At 41.3% G+C, this 20,021-nt stretch overlaps 1 protein-coding gene across 1 annotated transcript in view; it reads right to left on the bottom strand.

Moving 5' to 3' along the window:
• NUBPL (NUBP iron-sulfur cluster assembly factor, mitochondrial) overlaps positions 1 to 19,975 on the bottom strand; it is a 196,784-nt gene extending 176,809 nt beyond the window's left edge. Inside the window, exons 1-3 of the mRNA XM_080939670.1 lie at positions 19,852 to 19,975; positions 19,212 to 19,359; positions 16,877 to 16,911 (exon numbers count right to left, since the gene is read on the bottom strand). Of these exons, the coding sequence (XP_080795796.1) occupies positions 16,877 to 16,911; positions 19,212 to 19,359; positions 19,852 to 19,959 (291 nt within the window). The 5' untranslated portion in view covers positions 19,960 to 19,975. The remainder of the gene's footprint in view (positions 1 to 16,876; positions 16,912 to 19,211; positions 19,360 to 19,851) is intronic.
• Between the last annotated feature and the right edge of the window lie 46 nt (positions 19,976 to 20,021).

Below are 20,021 nucleotides of genomic sequence, written 5' to 3'. Positions count from 1 at the left end.
CATACTCATGGAGAGAACAAAAGGACACATGATCCACCGAGTTCATAGCAGCCATATTGATAATAGCCAGAAGCTGGAAAGAACCCAGATGTCCTTCAACAGAGGAATGGATACAGAAAATATGGTACATTTACACAATGGAGTACCACTCAGCTATTAAAAACAACGACTTCATGACATTCTTAGGCAAATATATAGATCAAGATAATAACATCCTGAGTGAGGTAACCCAATCACAAAAGAACACACACGGCATGCACTCACTGTTAAGTGGATACTAGCCCAAAAGCTCAAAATACCCAAGAAACAATTCACAGACCTTATGAAGCTCAAAAAGGAAAATCAAAATGTGGATACTTCAGCCCTTCTTAGAAGGGAGAACAAAATACTCATGGGAGGAAATACAGGGACCAAGAGTGGAGCAGGAACTGAAGAAATGATCATCTAGAGTCTCCCTCACTTGGGAATCCATCTCATATGCAACCAGCAAACACAGTCAATATTGCTGATGCTAAGAAGTGCTTACTGACAGGAGCCTGACATGTATGTCTCCTCAGAGGCTCTGCCAGAGCTGTACTGATACAGATGTGGATGCTTGCAGCTAACCATCAGACTGAGCACTAGGACCCCAATGGAGGAGCTAGAGAAAAGACTGAAGGAGGTGAAACTGTTTTCAACCCCATGGGAAGAAGAATATCCACCAAACAAACCACCCAGAGCTCCCAGGTACTAATACACCAACCAATGAGCACACATGAAGAAACCCGTGGCTCCAGTTGCATATGTAGCAGAAGATGGCATTTCTGGCATCAATGTGAGAAGAGGCCTTTGGTTCAATGAAGTCTCATTTCCCTAGTGTAGGGAAATGCCAGGGCGATGATGTGGAAGTGGATGGTTGGAAGTGAGAGCATTTTCATGGAAGCAAGTGAGGGGGAGGGGGTGATGGGAAAGGGAGGGGAAGGGAATAACATTTGAAATGTAAATACATAGAATACCCAATAAAAAATGAATTTAGAAAAGAGGTCCTACTTCAGAAAAACCACTGAAAAGAGTGTCTCCCAGGACTTGCTGGTCCTTACACTGCTTTTCTGTTTCACAATGCTCATTGCTAAAAAGTGTCCATTTGTTACGCCTCTCCCACTGCACTGTGAGACCCTTAATGTCAGATACTGTGACTTACTCTGCAGATGCAGATTCCAGGGAAGTGCTTTGTACCTAGTCATTTCTGTAATGCACGAAGGAACACAATTACCTTCATCTGTAGATGCACTACATTCAATTTTCTTGATTTTGAACTTGTTTGAACATGAAAAAAAACATTATTTGAAAAAGCAAGATGAAACCTTGGTCATCCAAATTTTAATAAAGGTCAGAGTGCAACACTAAGCAAACCTTTCATAATGCAATCATTTTGGACACCTCTTCTATAATCACAACAATGTCACGTTTGAAATTGCCTCAGTGAAATGCTTCCTCCTACCAGTACCAGAAACTCCTAGGACTGTTCTGCTCAGACTCCTCTCTTGCTCCCAGTTCCTCACTTAGGAAATGAGAGGAAAGGCCAAAGTTTAGACTCCCAAAGATAACCAGGAGATAGCCTCTCCTGCTTTAGCTACAAAGAGGTCTTTTCAAAACATGTATTACTAGACATCTATAAGATCTTAACATTTAAGCAAGTTAATTGCTTAGATGCTTTTGCTTTGTTATCTCTAACATGACCATTTAAACCACCTTTTATTTTTGACAGTGATTTGATAAAATAACAGCCATGCCTCAATTTCTATGATAAGTCCTCTATCACTAGGCAGGTAAGGGAAATTAAACATGTTACTCTTCTACATAGATAAGCACAGAGCACAACAGATAAAAGTCACATTAAAGGAATTATGCTCATATACAACAAAAATTCTTTTTCTCTTGACGCAGACATGTCGGCACAGAATGTCTGAAGCATGACACGGGGAATGCACCCTCAACTAACTATGCTGCCTTCCCATCATCTTTAAAGAAATTTGAAGAACAGGATTAGATACAGTCATTTTTTTTTATTATTAAACCACCCCAAAGAACCCACAGGACAAGACTAGCTCTTGGATCAGTTTCCATGGTGACATCACACTGCAGATTACATTCCTGTACAAGTTTGAGGCCAAAGCTATTCCAAGGCTTGAAGAAGTCTTAGGCTTTCTGTTTGGTTGACAAGAAAAATCAGAACAGAGAGCAACCTGTTCCCACGGAGGGGTCCAAACAACCTTCTGAGACATCTGAGGAGTTTCCTTCCTTAACACAAAGAGGCTTCACTGTTCAGGAACCACAGGCAGCAATACAGCTTGTCACTGCTATAGCAACCCCTCGCTTGATGACATGGGGTCTCCTTTCGGAGCCCAGTGGACTAGTGCTCCCAGCTCAGCTGGGAAGGGGCTGTGCTTCACTGCTCACTGTCGCAGACCACAACTCCTGCTCTCTAACTGGCTTCAAAAGTACAAAGAAGCTTATGAGAGACAGGAGAAGAGAAAGACTTTCTCCAGAAGCTTCTAAAAGAACTATTAAACACAGCAATCCATCTCTGTCTCTCTCTGTCTCTCTCTCTCTCTCTCTCTCTCTCTCTCTCTCTCTCTCTCTCTCTCTCTCTCTCTCTCTCTAATTAGCTGACGTGGTTAATCTGGCACCGCTATGAGAGATGGAAGAGGAACCAAGACATTGTGAGAGGCTCCCGCTCATACTTTTCATCTGATCATGCCAACAGTAAAGTAAATAAAGGCTCTCTAACTGCTTCCCCTTCATCTGAGTACTCTGACCCCTCCTGTATGACAGTGCTGACCCCAGCCCTTTCACACATTGCATCTGCCAAAAGGGACCAAACACATGTCCTGACCAGAAAGAAACAGAATGAAACAAAATCTATCATGTGAAACAGTCCATGGCCAAAATTAAAGCTTTAAAATGCCACAACCTAGAACAGTACCATTCTTAATTCAGATTTATTTTTCTCTAATCTTATCAAAGTTTGTTTTCTGTGTTCTTAGCCAGTCCACTGTATTTTCTAGCATAAAATATTTACATACACAAGTTTTGAGAATTTGCTGCTTATGTTTTAACTGAAAATTAAAAGTACTGAAAAACAAAAGCTTCTCTAAATGTAATTCTTCTAAGGCAAAAATGATTCTTGGTAATTTGTGGGCATTTGAGAAAGCACTGGAACGCATTCAAAACTTTGGAAATTTCCACCACACCTAACCTATTTTCAACCAGTTAGCGAGAGTTTACCAGGTATGTAGCAATGGGTCAGGCAGTAGTGGCAACTCATTTGAGATGACACCAGGTTTATCTAATGGCAGATGAACACAGGAAGGGACAGAGAGAAAGTGATGTGGTTTGAAACCTCTAAGACGGCTTCACAGAGGAAGTGACATCCATAGGGGAGCTGAGAGAGAACAGAAGCTGGCACAGAAGACAAGGACGACATCTAGTCAGTACAAAGAAGGACAGCCAAGTTCAGAGTGGAAAACTGGGTAGAACCAACCCTAGGACCTAGGCTACACAATTTGGGCAGAGACCTGGATGCAGTAAGAACATCTCCACAAACAACGTGAGAAATCACTATTTAATTCAGTATGAGGGAGCTTAGACTGACCAAAGTAAATGTCAGAGGTTGGTTTTGTTTTGTTGTTGTTGTTGTCTTTCCATTTTGTTTTGTTGTTTGAGACACTCCCTCATGTGACCCAAGCTGGACTCAACCCTGGTATGTAGATGAGGGTGACGTTCAACTTCCAATCCCCCTGCCTCCACCTTCTAAAGTGTTTAAGTATGTGCCACTGCACCTACCAAAACTGCAAGCATTACCTAGATTCATAACAGAAATGAGCTATTTCTCCAGTTACAAAGGCCAACAGCTGGTGACTGTCTGGTGAGAATGGAGGAGAGTTAAGGTGACAGATTGGGACAATGTAAAGGCTGCAGGGATTCACACTGCAGCCTGGAGTCCATCCTTGTTACCATAGCTAGTCAAAGCACACGAGTAAACTCTAGATACCACTGGGTCTTCCCCACTGAAGCTGCAGCAGTGTGGAAGGAACAAGCCATTCCTACTGCTCTGTCCAAATCCCTCCCCCATAGAGACTGGGACAGTACTAAAATGGGCGGAGCTTTATGAGTTTAGAGTGCACATCCCTAACTCAAACAGGTGGAGGCAAGATGTAGCTAGTAACTAAAGAGTACGCCAACAGATGATTTTAGAGATCATGACGCTGGCTCTGTTCATGTCACTGAAATTTGACCAATCTGTTGGCAATCAGAAGAAGAAGAGGAAGAGGAGGAATAATAAAAAATTCAGTTTAAAAAAAACAGATATTGACTGAAAAAAAAATATTTCTAAAACAAAGAAACCATGTTGGGGTAAAAAAGTATAGGGATGAAGTAATATGAAAAGGGGGAAACTGAAAGGGTCAGGAAAACAGAAAAAAACAATGCTGGGAAGGCCAGGAAATAAAGGTCCTTCAAGTATCGGCCCCTGTAGTGGACATCATCAAATGCAGCAGAAAGCCAAGAATCAGGAGAGAAAAAGAACTGATACATGAGTCCACCCAGAGAAGCTGCAAAGTGAGGATGAAAGCTGGGCAGTGCAACTGGAAACAAGGGCAGACTGCAGCTGAGAACTGTGTGGTCCCACACAAAAGGTAGAAGTCCTTACACTATTATTAAAGTGTGCATGTGCACTCACAATGTGTCAAGATCAGGGAACAGATTGGACACAACTCCACAGGCCACTCCCACCTTTGAGGCAGGGTCTCTCACTGACCTCAAACTTCAAGTAGACTACACTATCTGACCAGCAAGCTCAGAGGGTCCAGCTGTCTCCAAATCCCATCTTGCCATGGCTGGGATTGCAGGCCACAGCTGTGCCTGGTCTTTATGTGGGTTCTGGGATCTGAAGTCAGGCCTACCATATATACAAGGTAAACACTTGACCAACTATTTCCCCAGCCCTTATAAGTTTTATTTTTGTTTTCTTGAGGGTTTTGTTTTGCTTTAGCTGGATTTCGGGTCTTGAGCTTGAATTTCATAGATGAGAATGTAGTATGAAAGTAAAAGGTCAAACGGTGGAAGACCCCTGGAGCAGACATAGCCTGTGTGCTGCACTTTCAAGGTAGAGTGTAAACATAGGGTAATGAGGGTTAGTGACTCACTAATTCATTCACTCACCCAATACACATTCTGTGTGCTATGAGTGGACCTAGGGGAAAGAATTAGTTAAGGACAAACTGAAGATGACCAGCAGATATTCACAAGGCAAAAATCCTAGGAAGAGGAATGAAATAAAGCATCAAGAACAAAAGTAAACCTCCTGAAACCGAAAAGCTTCTGTAAGGCAAAGGGCACAGTCAATAGGACAAACAGCCTACAGACTAGGAAAAGATCTTCACTAACCCTACATCTGATAGAGGGCCACTACCAAAATATATAGAGAACTCAAGAAGCTAGACTCCAAAAACCCAAATAACCCAATTTTAAAAATGGAGTAGAGAGCTAAACAGAATTCAGAACAAGCACCTAAAGAAATGACCTTAGTTATCAGAGAAATGCAAATCAAAACGACCCTGAGATTCTACTTTACACCAATCAGAATGGCTAAAATCAAAATCTCAAGCAACAGCACATACTGGCAAGGAAGTGGAGAAAGGGGAACACTCCTCCATTGCTGGTAGGATTGCAAACTTGTACAACCACTCTGGAAATCAATCTGGTTGTTCCTCAGAAAATTAAAAATAGTTTACCTGAAGACCAAGCTATACCACTCCTAGGCATATATCCAAAAGATGTTCCACCACATACATATGTGGTCTACTATGTTTACAGCAGTTTTATGCATAAGAGCCAGAAACTAAAAGCAACCCAGATGTCCCTCAACTGAAGAATGAATACAGAAAATGTGGTTCATTTACAGAATGTATTACTATTCAGCTATTAAAAACAAAGACATCATGAATTTTGCAGGCAAATGGATGGAACTAGAAAATATCATCCTGAATGAGGTAACAGAGATCCAAAAGGACAGGCCCTGGTATGTACTCACTGATAAGTGGATATTACCCAAAAGTACAGAATACCCTTGATACACCCCATAGAACCTAAGGAGATAAACAAGAAGGAAGGTCCAAGTGAGGATGCTTAAATCCCACTTAGAAGAGGGAACAAAATAATCATGGGAGAAGAAGGAGGGAGGAACTTGGGTGAGAAAGAGGAGGAGAGGAAAAGGAGGACAGGAACAGGTATTAGGGGGGAGACAGGACTGAGGCCCAAAGAGCCGGGAGAATGAATGGAAATATGCAGCTTCTTGGGGCAGGGAGACCTCTAGAAAGTCCCAGAGACCTGGGATGTGAGAGACTCCCAGGACTCAGTGTGGGTGACCTTAACCAAAATGCCTGACAGTGAGAATATAGAACCTGAAGAGACCACCTCCAGTAATTACACAGGGCCCCCAGTGGAGGGATGGGGACATTAACCTCCCTACAATACTTTTGACACAAAACTGCTCCTGTCTAAAAGAAATGCAGAGACAAAAACAGAGCAGAGTCTAAAGAAATGGCTGACATGTGACCAGATCAACTTGGGATATCAATCCGCGACAACTATTACTGCTGCTATGTTGTGCTTGCAGACAGGAACTTACCATGGCTGTCCTCTGAGAGACCCTACCAGCAGCTGACTGAGACAGATGCAGATACACAGCAAGCATTGAAGAGAGGTCAGGAATCTCTATGGAAGAATTAGGGAAAGGACTAAAGGAACTGAAGGGGATGGTTACCCCATAGGAAGAACAACAGGGTCAAATAACTTGGACCCCTGGGAGGTAACAGAGACTGACCCATCAATCAAAGAGTATGCATGGAATGGTCCAAGGCCCCTGGCACATATGTAGCAGAGGGCTGCCTTGTCTAGTCTAGTGGGAAAGGATGTGCCTAATCCTGTAGAGGCTTAATGCCCCAGGGTGGGGGATAGCACCCTCTCAGAGGCAAAGGGGAGGGGTGTGGGGGAAGAACTCAGGGAAGGGGGAATGAATGAGGGCAACATTTTCAATATAAATAAATAAAATAATTTAAAAAGTAGAAAGATCAGGACTGTCTCCGGGACAGAAAGGAAAAGATGGAAGGATGACTGAAGATTTAATGCTGATCAAGAACATGAAAGAAGCCATTGACAAAAGCCATTTTCAGTGAAATAGGAAGCAATGGGAAAGAAGGCTTATGAGCAGGAAAAGGTGAAAGAGCACAAGTGGCCACCAAGAGAAACAGTCCCAGGCAAGGTAGATCAGGCATGGTGGCACACACTACAGTTCCAGTGTCTGAAAGCTAAGTCAAGAGAATCAAAATTAACATCAGGCTGGGCTACAAAGTGAAACCCTGTTTAAAGAAAGAAAGGCATTGCAGGGGAGCCAGGGTAGACTTCAGACAAGTCAGAGTCAAGGAAAGAGCCCATAGAAACAAAAAACAACAGTCTTGAGCCACAGTAGACTTCAGACCAGTCAGGGCCAAGGAAAGAGCCCATAGAAACAAGAAACAGTCTACTAAATAGTCACTCGAAGATAAAAAGCCTGAAGTGAAAAGGGCAGGGTCTTTCCAGTTGTGTAAGCACCATGCTGAGCAGAGCCTAGGTGACAACAATCTCTCAAGACATGACTAAGACAACATAGTAAAGAATAAAGAAAAGGTATCATCAGAAATGCAGTATATAAATACATGTATAGCTATAATAAATATCAAAAATTTGCAGGAAAAAGTCATAAATAATATTCTTATCCTGAAAGTATATCAGTTTTTATAAAGATTCTTCTAATTAAAAAAATATTTTCAATCTCTTAGTAACTGTAAATAATTGTGAATTTCAATGCATGTATAAATGTAAAATATTTCTAAGAATTACCTTTAAATTTCTGAACAGAAAACAAAAAATAATGATTTTGTAATTGCTCCTCCAGGGTTTGATTTCTTGACCCAGCTTCCCCTCTCCCTTTACAACAATTACACAGTGAACACAGAGTGTTATCTTTCTTCTCAAACTTGCTTACCATGACTGTGAAACAAATGTTTGCATCAAGAATTACTTGTTATAGTGAAAGTATTAAAAATAGGTTAACAGGGCTGGAGAGATGGCTCAGTGGTTAAGAATACTGACTGCTTTTCCAGAGGTCCTAAGTTCAATTCCCAGCAACCACATGGTGGCTCACAACCATCTGTAATGGGGATCTGATGCCCTCTTATGGTGTGTCTGAAGACAGCAACGGTGTGTACTCATAAATAAAATAAAAAACAATATGTTAACAAACCAGAATGTAGTCCTTTTCCAATACCGATGCTAAAGAAAAGATGAAACAAACTTCCTGAAGTTCAATTAAGTAGTCGCCATTTGGATTTCCCATGTAAACTTGTGAGAAACATCCTTTTACTCCAAAATCACACAGTAACTGCACTGCAGATGATGATGGTGCAGACCAGGACCTGCAGTCCTGTACCAGCAAAGACAAGCACCTCATCTTATCAAGGTCGGCATGCACCATGTGCTACACACCATGTGAGCATCCCATATACATCATCTTGTTCTAAAACTCAATGAGGAAGGCAGAGGCAAAAGCCATTCCGTGTAAAAGACACAGCTAGAAATAGGCCCAGCTCTGCCTGACAGAAAAAAGCTAGAATGTGAACTTCTTAATGCAGAAAATACTGCTGTGGGTGGGAGCCATATAATATGTTCAACTTTTCCAACTCCCAAAACCACATCATTTGGGGGGACGGTTGTTTTGCAAAATAGTGTTCAGGCAGGCCTTGAAGTGGGACTTTCTATGTAGTGAGGGTGACCTTGAATTACTGATCATCTGCCGCTGCTTCCAAAGGCTAGCAGGATGAAAGGCATGTCCATCATACCCAGCCAGAACCTGACTCTTCAGCTAAAAATGTCAAGTCTATCATAAAACTTCACAGGTTTAGGACAATGTTAGTCACACGAAAAGGCCATTTGTGAAAAAAGCAGCACATCTGGAGAGGCACTATGTGATCACAGGAAAAGACAAATATTTTGAAATAAACTATGGAAAAGACAGCCAAAAGACAAATTCTTTGAAGATAATATTGCTTCCTTTTCCATTTTAAATCCAATTTTAAAATCTACTTAATGAATCATTCTAAAAATAGAATGTAAGAACTTAAACTTTTGCTAAAATAGTTAAGTAAAATATACACTGAATCTTACTTTAAATATTGTTTACAGAAAGTGTTACTCTGTTAGTACAAAAAATGTATTTGCACCTTACTATAGGATACTGTGCTAAGTATGTTATATGTATTATCTCATTTAGATTTTAATCATTTGTGATAAATAAAAGCACAATTTATAGTGAACATGCTACAGAGAACTTATTCCGCATTTGAATCTATGTATATTTTGTATTGGAGAAGTACACACTCTTTAATAAATGTCTCATGGTCATTACTCACCAATAAAGAGCCAGCACTTAGGGGGCTAGAGGCAGGAAAAACAAAAGTTCAAGGTCATCCTTAGCTATGAAGCAAATTCAAACCCAGCCTGGGCTATCTAGAGACCTTAAACCCAGCCTGGGCTATTTAGAGAGATTAAATATAGCCTAGACTATATAATGAGTTTGAATCCAGCCTAGTCTATAAGACCCTGTCTCAAAAAAACATAAAAAACTTACCATGTGACTAGACTTAGACACCAAGGATGAAAGAAAAAGGGGAAAAAACAAAATCACTCTTTCCCAAATGCTCACAAACCTGCAGAAGAGATAAGCAAGCCTTTCTGACACAGGATGTGGGGGAGCTATGCTACACCCAGAGGATAAAGCAACTATAGGAAAGGGAGTTTGTTCTACCCATACAGAGTTGGGAATGCACAGAAAGTGTGAAAGTGGTCATCTGCAGCAAATGGCTAGACACACAGGTCTAGAGCCCAGGAGTGGTAATCTAGACTAGCAACACACTAGTATCAAAGGAACAGGAATCATAACCAGAGCTAATACAACTGAGTATCACATAAAATGACCAGACCAAATAGAATCAGAGTTGACAAAAACAACTCAGGAGAGAAAGGTTTTATTTTAGTCCAGAGTCCAAGGGTGTAGTCAGTCCATCACAGCGGGAAAGCCAAGACAGCAGGAGCTTGAAGCAGCTAGTCATGCATGCTGCAAAAATAGGAAGCAGAGAGCCATAAATGCTGGTTCTCAGCCTTCTCCATTTTATATAGTTCAGCCCAAACCCAGAGATTGGAACCACCTACCTCAACTAATCCAATCAACATAATCACCACAGACAACCCTACTGACTAAATAATCCCTCACAGTTGTGCCCAGGGCCTAGTCTGGTGATTCCAGATCTTGCCAACTTGAAAAATAATACTAGAGCTAGAGAGATGGCTCAGAGGTTAAGAGCACTGACTGCTCTTCCAGAAGTCCTGAGTTCAATTCCCAGTAACCACATGGTGGCTCACAACCACCTGTAATGAGATCTGGCATCCTAATCTGGTGTGTCTGAACACTGTGACAGTATACTCATATATACATGAAATAAATAAGTAAAATCTTTTTTTAAAGGGAAAAAAAAAGAAAAGTAATACTAACCATCACAGCCACTAGGTTATCACCAATGTCCCGACCCCCACATCACTTTGAAACAAAAGAAAAAAGAGGTTTGTACTTACACACTGAAAATCGAACTCGATACTCAATTCAGCCACAAAATAAAGGTGTACTTTGTGTTATGCAAGCCATAAGCACTATACTGCTGGAGGTAGCCAAGACTAGAGACAACTAACTTGGGATTGAGGAATGAAGCTATTAATTTAGTTGGTTGGCTGGTTGGTTGGCTGGCTGGTTGGTTGGCTGGTTGGTTGGTTAGTTGTTGGTTAGTTGGTTGGTTGGAATAGCATCTCAGTATGTTACCCAGCCTGGCCTCAAATGGCTAATTCAAATAAATATCCTGCTTCAGCATTTCCAATAGCTGAGACTACAGTTACATGCCACACCATAGGCTTGATTTAAGATGAGTTTCTCTGTGTGGTGTAGGCTGTAACAGCTTTTTTTAAAGATTTATTTTTAATTATGGATATAACATATGCATGTTGAGTACAGGTATCCCTGAAGGTCAGAGGCATCAGGATCCTCTGTCCCACAGGAGCAGGAGTCACGAATGATTATGGGCCACAAAAACTCAAGTCCTTGGCAAGAGCCATACTCACTCTTAACCACTGTGTCATGTCTCCAAGCCCTACAATACAATTCTTAATGCTAAGAAGCAAAACATAGGAGCACTAGGTCAAAAGTGCACTATCTAGGTTGTCAGTCAGTCTCAGTTATGTTATTTTCTTCTTTGGTGATTTGGAACAAGTCACTTAATTCCTATGTGCTTTTACTTCCTGTCTTCAATGGGAATTGTAATAGTAGCTGTTAAATATAGTCATAAAGAAAAAAAAAAAAAGCAACAAGCAGCCCAAGAAAGTAGCTGCCACATGATACACTACAAAAAATGCAGTTTATTGAGAGACATGGGACCTAGAGAACATTACTGGAACCCAACGTGGAAAGAGAGCATTAGACTAAAACTGGTACACTATATGAGAGAGGCCACATAGGGCTTTCACAGAAGGAGAGGCTGACCTTTAAACCCAAGAAAGAAGCTTCAGTAAGGGTAAGAATAAGAGACAGGAGAAACAGTCAGGCAGACGTGAGAAGAAAGCCAGAGGAGCTCTACAGCAATCCCAAGAACAAAGGAAATATCAGACCTCTATAAGCTTTGAAAATGGGGAGAGGGAGTTTTACATCATGTAACTTAGTGTAACATAGTGTATATAACAAAGATCGTGGAAGAACAAGGTGCTGGTTAGAACCATCAATTAGGGACACTTGTTAATGCTGTCCCAGGGAGAGCAGCAGGGAGGTGTGGCCTAAAAGTTTCTGGCATTGATATCTGGCCTCTAAAAATTGACTATCTCTTAAAGGGGCAGGCCCCTGTTTTAATTATGAAAAGGAAATGAGCTGAGAAACATGTCATGAGAATTATTCTATGTAAAGTGCTAACTATCTGTGCTAACACAGTAAGTGCTCAATAAGCGTTAGTTATAAAATAAACATGAGAATGACCACATGAATGCAATGATAATATAAACAAACAGTGCCACTGAATTTCACAACACTGGGGAAAGACCCTTACTGAGAAGGAATTCACACAACACTTTACTGACCTACCCGATACATGATTTGTGTAAGTACTATAAGCAGCCCACAGATGCATTAAAACAGTAGCTGGATCGTTCGTTGTAAGCACTCAATTCTGCCCCGCCCCCACATTCACACCCCTGTACAGGACAGGCACATGGGTAGCCTGGAAAAGAGGACACAGAACTCTGAAGAACACTGCACAGAACATTCCTGTAGAGACATAGGTTATAAAACAATAGAATGCTTTTTGTGAGCAGGTCAGCACCTGCTCACACAGTGAGCACAGACACAGACGGAGAGAAACCTCCTAACTGACAACACTCACGGCCAATTCCCAAGCATGCAGCGGCTGTTAAAGCCAACAACACGACACATATTTGTGACAACCGTAAGCTTTAAAAGCCATAAAGAAAACCTTAAAAGCTTCAAGGGGGAAAACAACACATGCCATTACAGAGTAATATAGTTCAGAAAAGCATCAGGCAGTCTCATTAGCATTTCAGAAGAGAATGGAATATTGTTTTCAAAGTTCAAAAAGTGATTCTGAGCCTAGAATTCAATATCGTCATTTAAATGATCAGATGTAAAGAGATCTTCAGAAATTAAAGAGCTAGGAGGGCCGACTTCCTGTTTGTACTCATCTGATACTTCTTTCTGGACAGAGTCTCAGGGAAGTCCGATGGGCGGCACGGAGTGTCAGCTATGGCACTGGAATAGTGACATGCCCAGCGCCTCTAGCTCCTTCCCAGCTCTCTTGTGACTGAGCTGAACCTACCAAAACTCTAAAGAGATCTTCACCTTAATTATCCCACCAATTCTCTTTTGCTGTAAGGGTAAGCTTCATGAGTAAGACACTTTAGCCATGAATCTGCCTACCAACCCACAGAAGAACTGAAGGATATATCCAGAGAAAAACAATGAAGATCAGGGAAAAGGACAAGACAATGAGATACAGGAGTGTATGTCCCCCAGAAAGGAAGAGAGCTGTAAAGGGTTTTTACTCTGACTTGATGGTAGACTTCCCCCCTCGATGCAGAACCACGACTTTAAAGAAACACTGCAGCATCTGCCCTCAGAAAGTTCAGTTAGGACAGTCAGCTCTGCAGTGAATTAGGTGAGTGATTTAGACAAATACCGGGAATGTGTAATAGCCTAACACTGTCAGAAACAAGGGCCAAAATCTTAAGACATGAACATACTTAGCTCTGTATTCTAGCAAATTCTGGATCCCTAGCTCAGCAATACATTACATACATACCACATGTCATTTTTCTATGTGTGCTATTCATAGAGAACTAAAACTGCATAGCAGAAAATAAGTAAGTACAGTTACAACTAAACACATTAATTCTTACCTACGTTTCATATATATATATATATATATATATATATATGAATTTACACTTGATATATTTCACATATTAGCACAAAATATGATAGAACATTTTTAAAACCTAGTAATTTGAAAATAATAAGAAACAATATGAAATATTTCATAAATATGAAAGGAAGATTAAAAACTAAATTATGAAATAGATGTGTTATTAACTAATGACTTGCAGGGTTACATAATACGTTCAGTGTAAATTTTCGTTCTTATTTTAATCTCCAAAAAACGGATAATATCTATCTGAAATAAGAGTATAAATATTCCTATAAAATATAGCCAAAATAAAAGACAAACATTTTCTGGAGGACATTTATATAGCTTGCTTAGCATGTAAGAATATAATGTAAGACTGCCATTGTAGGGCCGGCAAAATGTTTCAGCCAGTAAAAGCATTTGCCACACCATCCTCACAGCCTGAGTGTGATCCCAGAACCCACACCAAAACATCAAGATGAGGGGTGTATCTGTAATCCCAGAATTCCCACTGTAAGAGGCAGAAACAAGAAAGTCCCCTAGAGTTGCAAGACAGCTAGCCTGAAGCATGTAGGCCCTGCCTCAAAAACAAGGTGGAAGAAACCCAACTCCCCAAAGTTCCCTGAACCCACATCCATGGCATGCATGTGCCTGCACACACACAGTATTAATAACAGTATTAATAAGTACAATTTACAAAGTGAAAGAAAAAGGATGTCATTGTAGCAGGCTAGGGGTCTGGGGGGGTGGCTCAGTGGTAGAGCATCAAGCCTAGAATGCTTGAGGCCCTGGGCTCAAATCTTCCAGTCCCAGAAAGAAACTCTGCTGTAGGAGGATCCAACCTAAAATATTTGAAAAATCATATGGAAACCTACTACTATAGAAGCTTCCTAAACTATATACAAATATAAAAGGAATATAAATTAGTTACCGTATAATGAGGGAAGGTAATATCCCAACTAAACATATTATGTCATCTGTAGTTCCAGGAATAGATAACATCTTGTTGAGTAGTTGGCAAACACACACACACACACACACACACACACACACACACACACCTGTAAACATTACAAGCTATTGCCAAAGCCACTGGTTACTCTCCATTATCTGATGGTACAGTCCTATTACCAAAGACAACACTTGCTTATGTCATTGAACATGAAGAAATTGGGCTGGTGCCAATTTCATCTCTCCTGACTTGAGTTCATGGTGCTGGAAAATACTCTGCATGCTAACGGAGAAAAAAAGTAATCATCAATTTCACCCACCTATTAATCTTGAGACCTTCTTTCTGCTTGAAGATAGAAGTATCTTCTTGAAGATAGAAGATACTGGTACAATTGTAGCATAAATTTTGTGGTAGTTATCAACCACTCTTTGACTGGACTTCAGGCCTACTCCAGGCCTGACCCTACCTGACCCTGGAAGGGTGGCCAACAACCTGAGACTATATAGGTCATAGACCTAGAAGAAAACCTAAGACTATTACTCTGCTAAAGGAACACAGCAATAAAACCACTTTTAATGATGTCTTATCGCTAGGCCCATAGACCAGTGCATGGCTCAACCCTCATCAGAGGGTTCTCTTGAAGTGTGTGGGAGTAGACCCACAATTAAACAGAGAGTGAGACTTTGGAGCACTCGGTCATAAGTGGAATGACCTCACCAAGCTCCTTCTCTGAAGACTCAGGTATCACTGAAGAAGAGGAAGCAGACAGATTCTAAGAGGCAGAGATGGTGGATGAGCACAGGGAAAGAACCTTTCCCGACACAGGAGGACTGACACTCACAGACCCTGTTCAAACTGGACCTGGACAAAATCCCAGTGTTGAGAAGGGAAATGGACATAAAGTCTCACTCTGAGGGGAAGGCTATCTGCAACGGTCCTGCTGCAAACCAGGAAACCAGTTTTCCTCAGTGGCGTGTCACTCCAGAGGGCAACGCAAAACGGACTCCATGTTTTTGTTGGTTTGTGCATGCTTTCTGTTTCAGTTTGGGTTTGTTTTAGTTTCTTTGATTCTTTTTCTTAATTGGTTTTCTTTATTTTTTAGGTTTTTGTTTTTATTTATTTTTAGTTCATTGTCTGTTTTGGTTTTGTCTGTTTTTCCTGGTTTTGTTTTTTCAGAGCAAACATGAAGTTGAGTAGGTAGGAAGATGAGGAAAATCTGGGAGGAATTGGAGAAAGTAAAAGAATATGATAAAAGGCACTGTAGTAGGTGGGCTAGGGAGGCGGGTGAGCTAGGGAAGTCAGTGTAGAATGCCAGTCTAAAATGTATGCTAGACTCAACCCCACGGGAAAAGATCAATAAATCCTACTGGCCTTTAACTGGAGTAAGCAGAGAAAAGGGGAACAAACCTAAGGATTCACTCAAAAGAAAAGTGATCAACCATGAAAGCAGCAGCCAAAAGTGTAAGGTGCCTGGGTTGGAGAAATGGCTCACCATAGGGAACTGCCGTCTATGCAGAGGACCCACGTTCTGTTCTCAGAGCCAATATGACAGCTCACAACTACATGCGACTCCAATGCCAGGGATCTGCCCTCCTCAGACTTTTTCCACACACATGACATAAACTCACATACACACACATAGAATTTAAACCTTAAAAATGAATGAGGGCTATCACAAAATATCACATGAACATGTGAGTTTAGTTTTTATATGAAGAGACAAAAACTGACCAAATACATACAAAAATACATACAAAAATACATACAGTTAATCATATGGTATAAAGGGGGAATAAACAATCTTTCAATCTTACATTATACACACAGTCAATTCAAATTCTGCTCCAAAGGACTAACACTACTTTTAGAGTGTCTTTTGTCTTGTCAAGTTAAATAAGTTGAAACTTATTTCTGATGAACCAGGCAGGCATGAGAGCACATGTCTGTAATCTTAAGACCTTGGCAGCTGAAGCAGAAGGATTCTGAGCTACTTTGAGCTACAGAGCCAAGTTCTAGACATGTCTGGGAGTTATCCTATGGCTCTAGCTTCAGAAAGAGTTGAATCCAGAATACTACTATCACAGATACAGACTGTAGCTATACATTTTTGTTTTGAAAAATTGCCTCTGTGCAAGAACATGAAAGCTACCATGGGATACGTGGTCAACATTTAATTGCAACACCGCTGTTACGACATGCAGCAGTATAATAGCAGCATCTTTAGTCCCTTAAAAACATGCACTGACTGAAAGTAGACTGTAGAGCTCCAGGAAACAATACTACATCACTGCCTGAAAAGCACTGTAATACATTATTAGGATTTCTATTAAACACCTACCGGATCATTCGCTGCCAGTGCAAGAGCAAGGTTCACTGAAAGAAACAGAAAGAATTCAGTTTAGTAACTTTCTTTTTATGAAAATTAACTTACCTTTCAACAAGCCCTTCACTTGTAAAGCAGCAATGGGGAGAGTATGCCAAAAGCAAAAGAACAAACCAGAAAATAACCTTGCAACTACCAACAGATACCTGCCTCACACTGAACATTTTAAATAGTCCACTTATAATCTGTTACAAATGTGTTCAAATATTTCACTTAGTTTTTCTTAAAGTAATGTTAATGAAATTTATAGTTTACTTTCAAAGTTTATTCATGAAAATTAACTGTTTGGTATCTAACAGATGGAGCCCATAATGCTTTTAAATAAGTGGTGCTATAGGTGTCTGTGTAGACAGCTCACAGCTCACACATACACAAGTATACAATGCTGTGCACAGAAGCCTGGGATGCTGTGCACAGAGAAGCCTGGGAAGCTGTGCACAGAGAAGCCTGGGATGCTGTGCACAGAGAAGCCTGGGATGCTGTGCACAAAGAAGCCTGGGATGCTGTGCACAAAGAAGCCTGGGATGCTGTGCACAGAGAAGCCTGGGATGCTGTGCACAGAGAAGCCTGGGATGCTGTGGACAGAGAAGCCTGGGATGCTGTGCACAGAGAAGCCTGGGGTGCTATGCACAGAAGCCTGGGATGCTGTGCACAGAAGCCTGGGATGCTGTGCACAGAGAAGCCTGGGATGCTGTGCACAGAGAAGCCTGGGATGCTGTGCACAGAAGGAGGTGAAGAACATAAATGGTGATGGTAGAGTGTGGCAGCCAAACTGTCTATACCAGTGATTCTAGAGACAAGGAGAGAAGCAGTATCCCCAAAACACGGGTAACCAGCTTTGCAGCCAGGCTACAGCTGAGAGCAGAGAGCCTAAAGTACCTCATTTGCAGGACTGATAGACATCGGTCCTCCTCCGGCCCATATTCCATAGTGTGAATCCCAATTCCTTGCAGAACAATACTGACAGTTTCATTAGGAAAGTAGTTACAAGCACAAACTGTAAAGCAGACCTGCAGCTCCACCAGCTTCTATCATTGTACGACCCTGACTGGTTTTTAAAATAAATGCTGTTATATTTAAGTATCCGTTTAGCTATAGGTTTTTATCTGTCACTCTGCTTCTTCCTCTATAACATAAATCTATCTCCTACTCTTGTAAGTGCTGTGAGGATTAAAAGAAAAGTGTGCATATACAGTTTACTAGATCTGGAGTGTGAAGGTTACAAATCCACTCTTATATTACATAATTTGAATTCCAGATAGATACTAGGTAAATCATCTGATTTTTAAATACAAACGTGTTTTAGATGACCTCCTTGGGCTGATGACAGTGACAGCACAGAGCTGTGTGTCACTGGAACCTTCAAAATACATAATATTTATGTGCCAACATAGCTCAACAAGGCTGACAAAGTCAATACATGACTTCTAATAAGTAAGGCTACAAGAAGTTTCTCACATCGTCATTCCTTATCATCTCTTTAGAAAGAAAAGATTTCTTTCAGAAATAACTTTTAGTCTCGGGTGTTGATTCTATTTCAGAACTCATAGTCTTTGGCGCTGAAACACCATCTCAGTGACAAATGACAATCACCAAAGAGGGTCATGAAAAAGATTCTCCATCACTAATATATTGATAAAGAGGATGTGAGGACTAGATGACCCGGAGAGGAGATGGCTGCAAGTAGGGAAAGTGCTTGCCACACAAGCACAAGGACCTGGGTGTGACCGCAGCCAGCACTGAGAAGAACAGAGACAGGCAGATCCTGAGAGCTCAGTGGCCAGGCAGCCACAGAAAAAATGTAGAGAGCAAAGACACCCATTGCTGCCTTCTGCCCTGAACACAGGAACATGGGTCTTGGTGACTTTACAGATGCTATAAATTATGTGATTAAATGAAAAACAGTAATAAATGTTCTCACTGCAAACATTCAGGTACATATATGACAGACTGGGAAAGAACAGACATAATTTACTATTCAATTCCTAGATGTTTTAAAAGTAACCGCAACCAATTACTAGGTACTTCTGTGGAAAGACACTGGGCTAAGTGGCTGGTGTAATTTGCATACCATCCTCTGAAAGAGAGTCCCAGTTAAGTGAACAGAATATGGGTAGACAAATCTACTTTTTGCTCTATTGGGTAGGCAGTCTGGTAGCGAACATGTTTGGTTTGGCTCCTAGCCATTATCAAATCCTAGTACGTAGGAGCCAATGTCAGAAACATCACAAATAGGAAGTCTGAAAAGTGGTCATTGGTAGTGCATTTGAGAGCACAACTCTTTACAAACCTGCGGTGGTAGACTTTCCAACACCACCCTTTCCAGAGGCCACAACAATGACTTCTCTAACACCTTCTATAGGCTTCTGCTTAGGAAGTCCTCGGGCCATGATTTGTGTTCTTCTTTGTTTCAAGGCCTCACCCTCAGCGCCTAATAACTTCAAAAAAAAAAAAAAAAAAAAAAAAAAAAAAAAAAAAAAAATGATTTAAACCAACCACCCTCATTACTGGATTATTATGCTGTAAAAGTGAAAAAACAACCCAGAGTTTGGATTTAGCAGGGTTTTCTTTTCTAATTCTGTTCATTGCCATAGGTTTAGCCTTTAAGTGCTCTTTATCAACTGCTAAACTCAACGGCAAAGATAAATTGATCAAGCTAGAAGTTGTCTGCCACTATAAGTGAGGATGTTAAAAAAATTTTTTTTTAAATAAAATGACCTTTTTTTACCGAGCTAACCCCTCTGCATATTTTCCTTCTCCTTAACCTATTCACTAAATAGCCCCAAGACTAGAGAGCAATGTGCAAACCACACATCCATACTCGGGACAGTTTGGGACCACAAGCCCCAGCCATCTAGGAAACCCGCTAGCGGGAGCGCGCAGGCGCCTGTGGTCCGGCCCTCACCACCCCGCCCGCGCTCCGCACACACCTGGCGCCCACAACCCAAAGCTCGGCACCCCAGGGGCGGGACAGTGGCCCCGCCACCACCCCGGAGTGACACCCCGCCAAAGAGCAGCAAACGGCGCCAGGTCCCCATAGCACGCAGCTCTTCCCCCGGCCAGGATGGAAGCACTTCGCGCTCGGCGCGGACAAATGACG

Source organism: Micromys minutus, assembly GCF_963924665.1.
Source record: "Micromys minutus genome assembly, chromosome: 1".
Taxonomy (NCBI): domain Eukaryota; kingdom Metazoa; phylum Chordata; class Mammalia; order Rodentia; family Muridae; genus Micromys; species Micromys minutus.
This window is presented reverse-complemented; position numbering and strand designations above follow the sequence as displayed.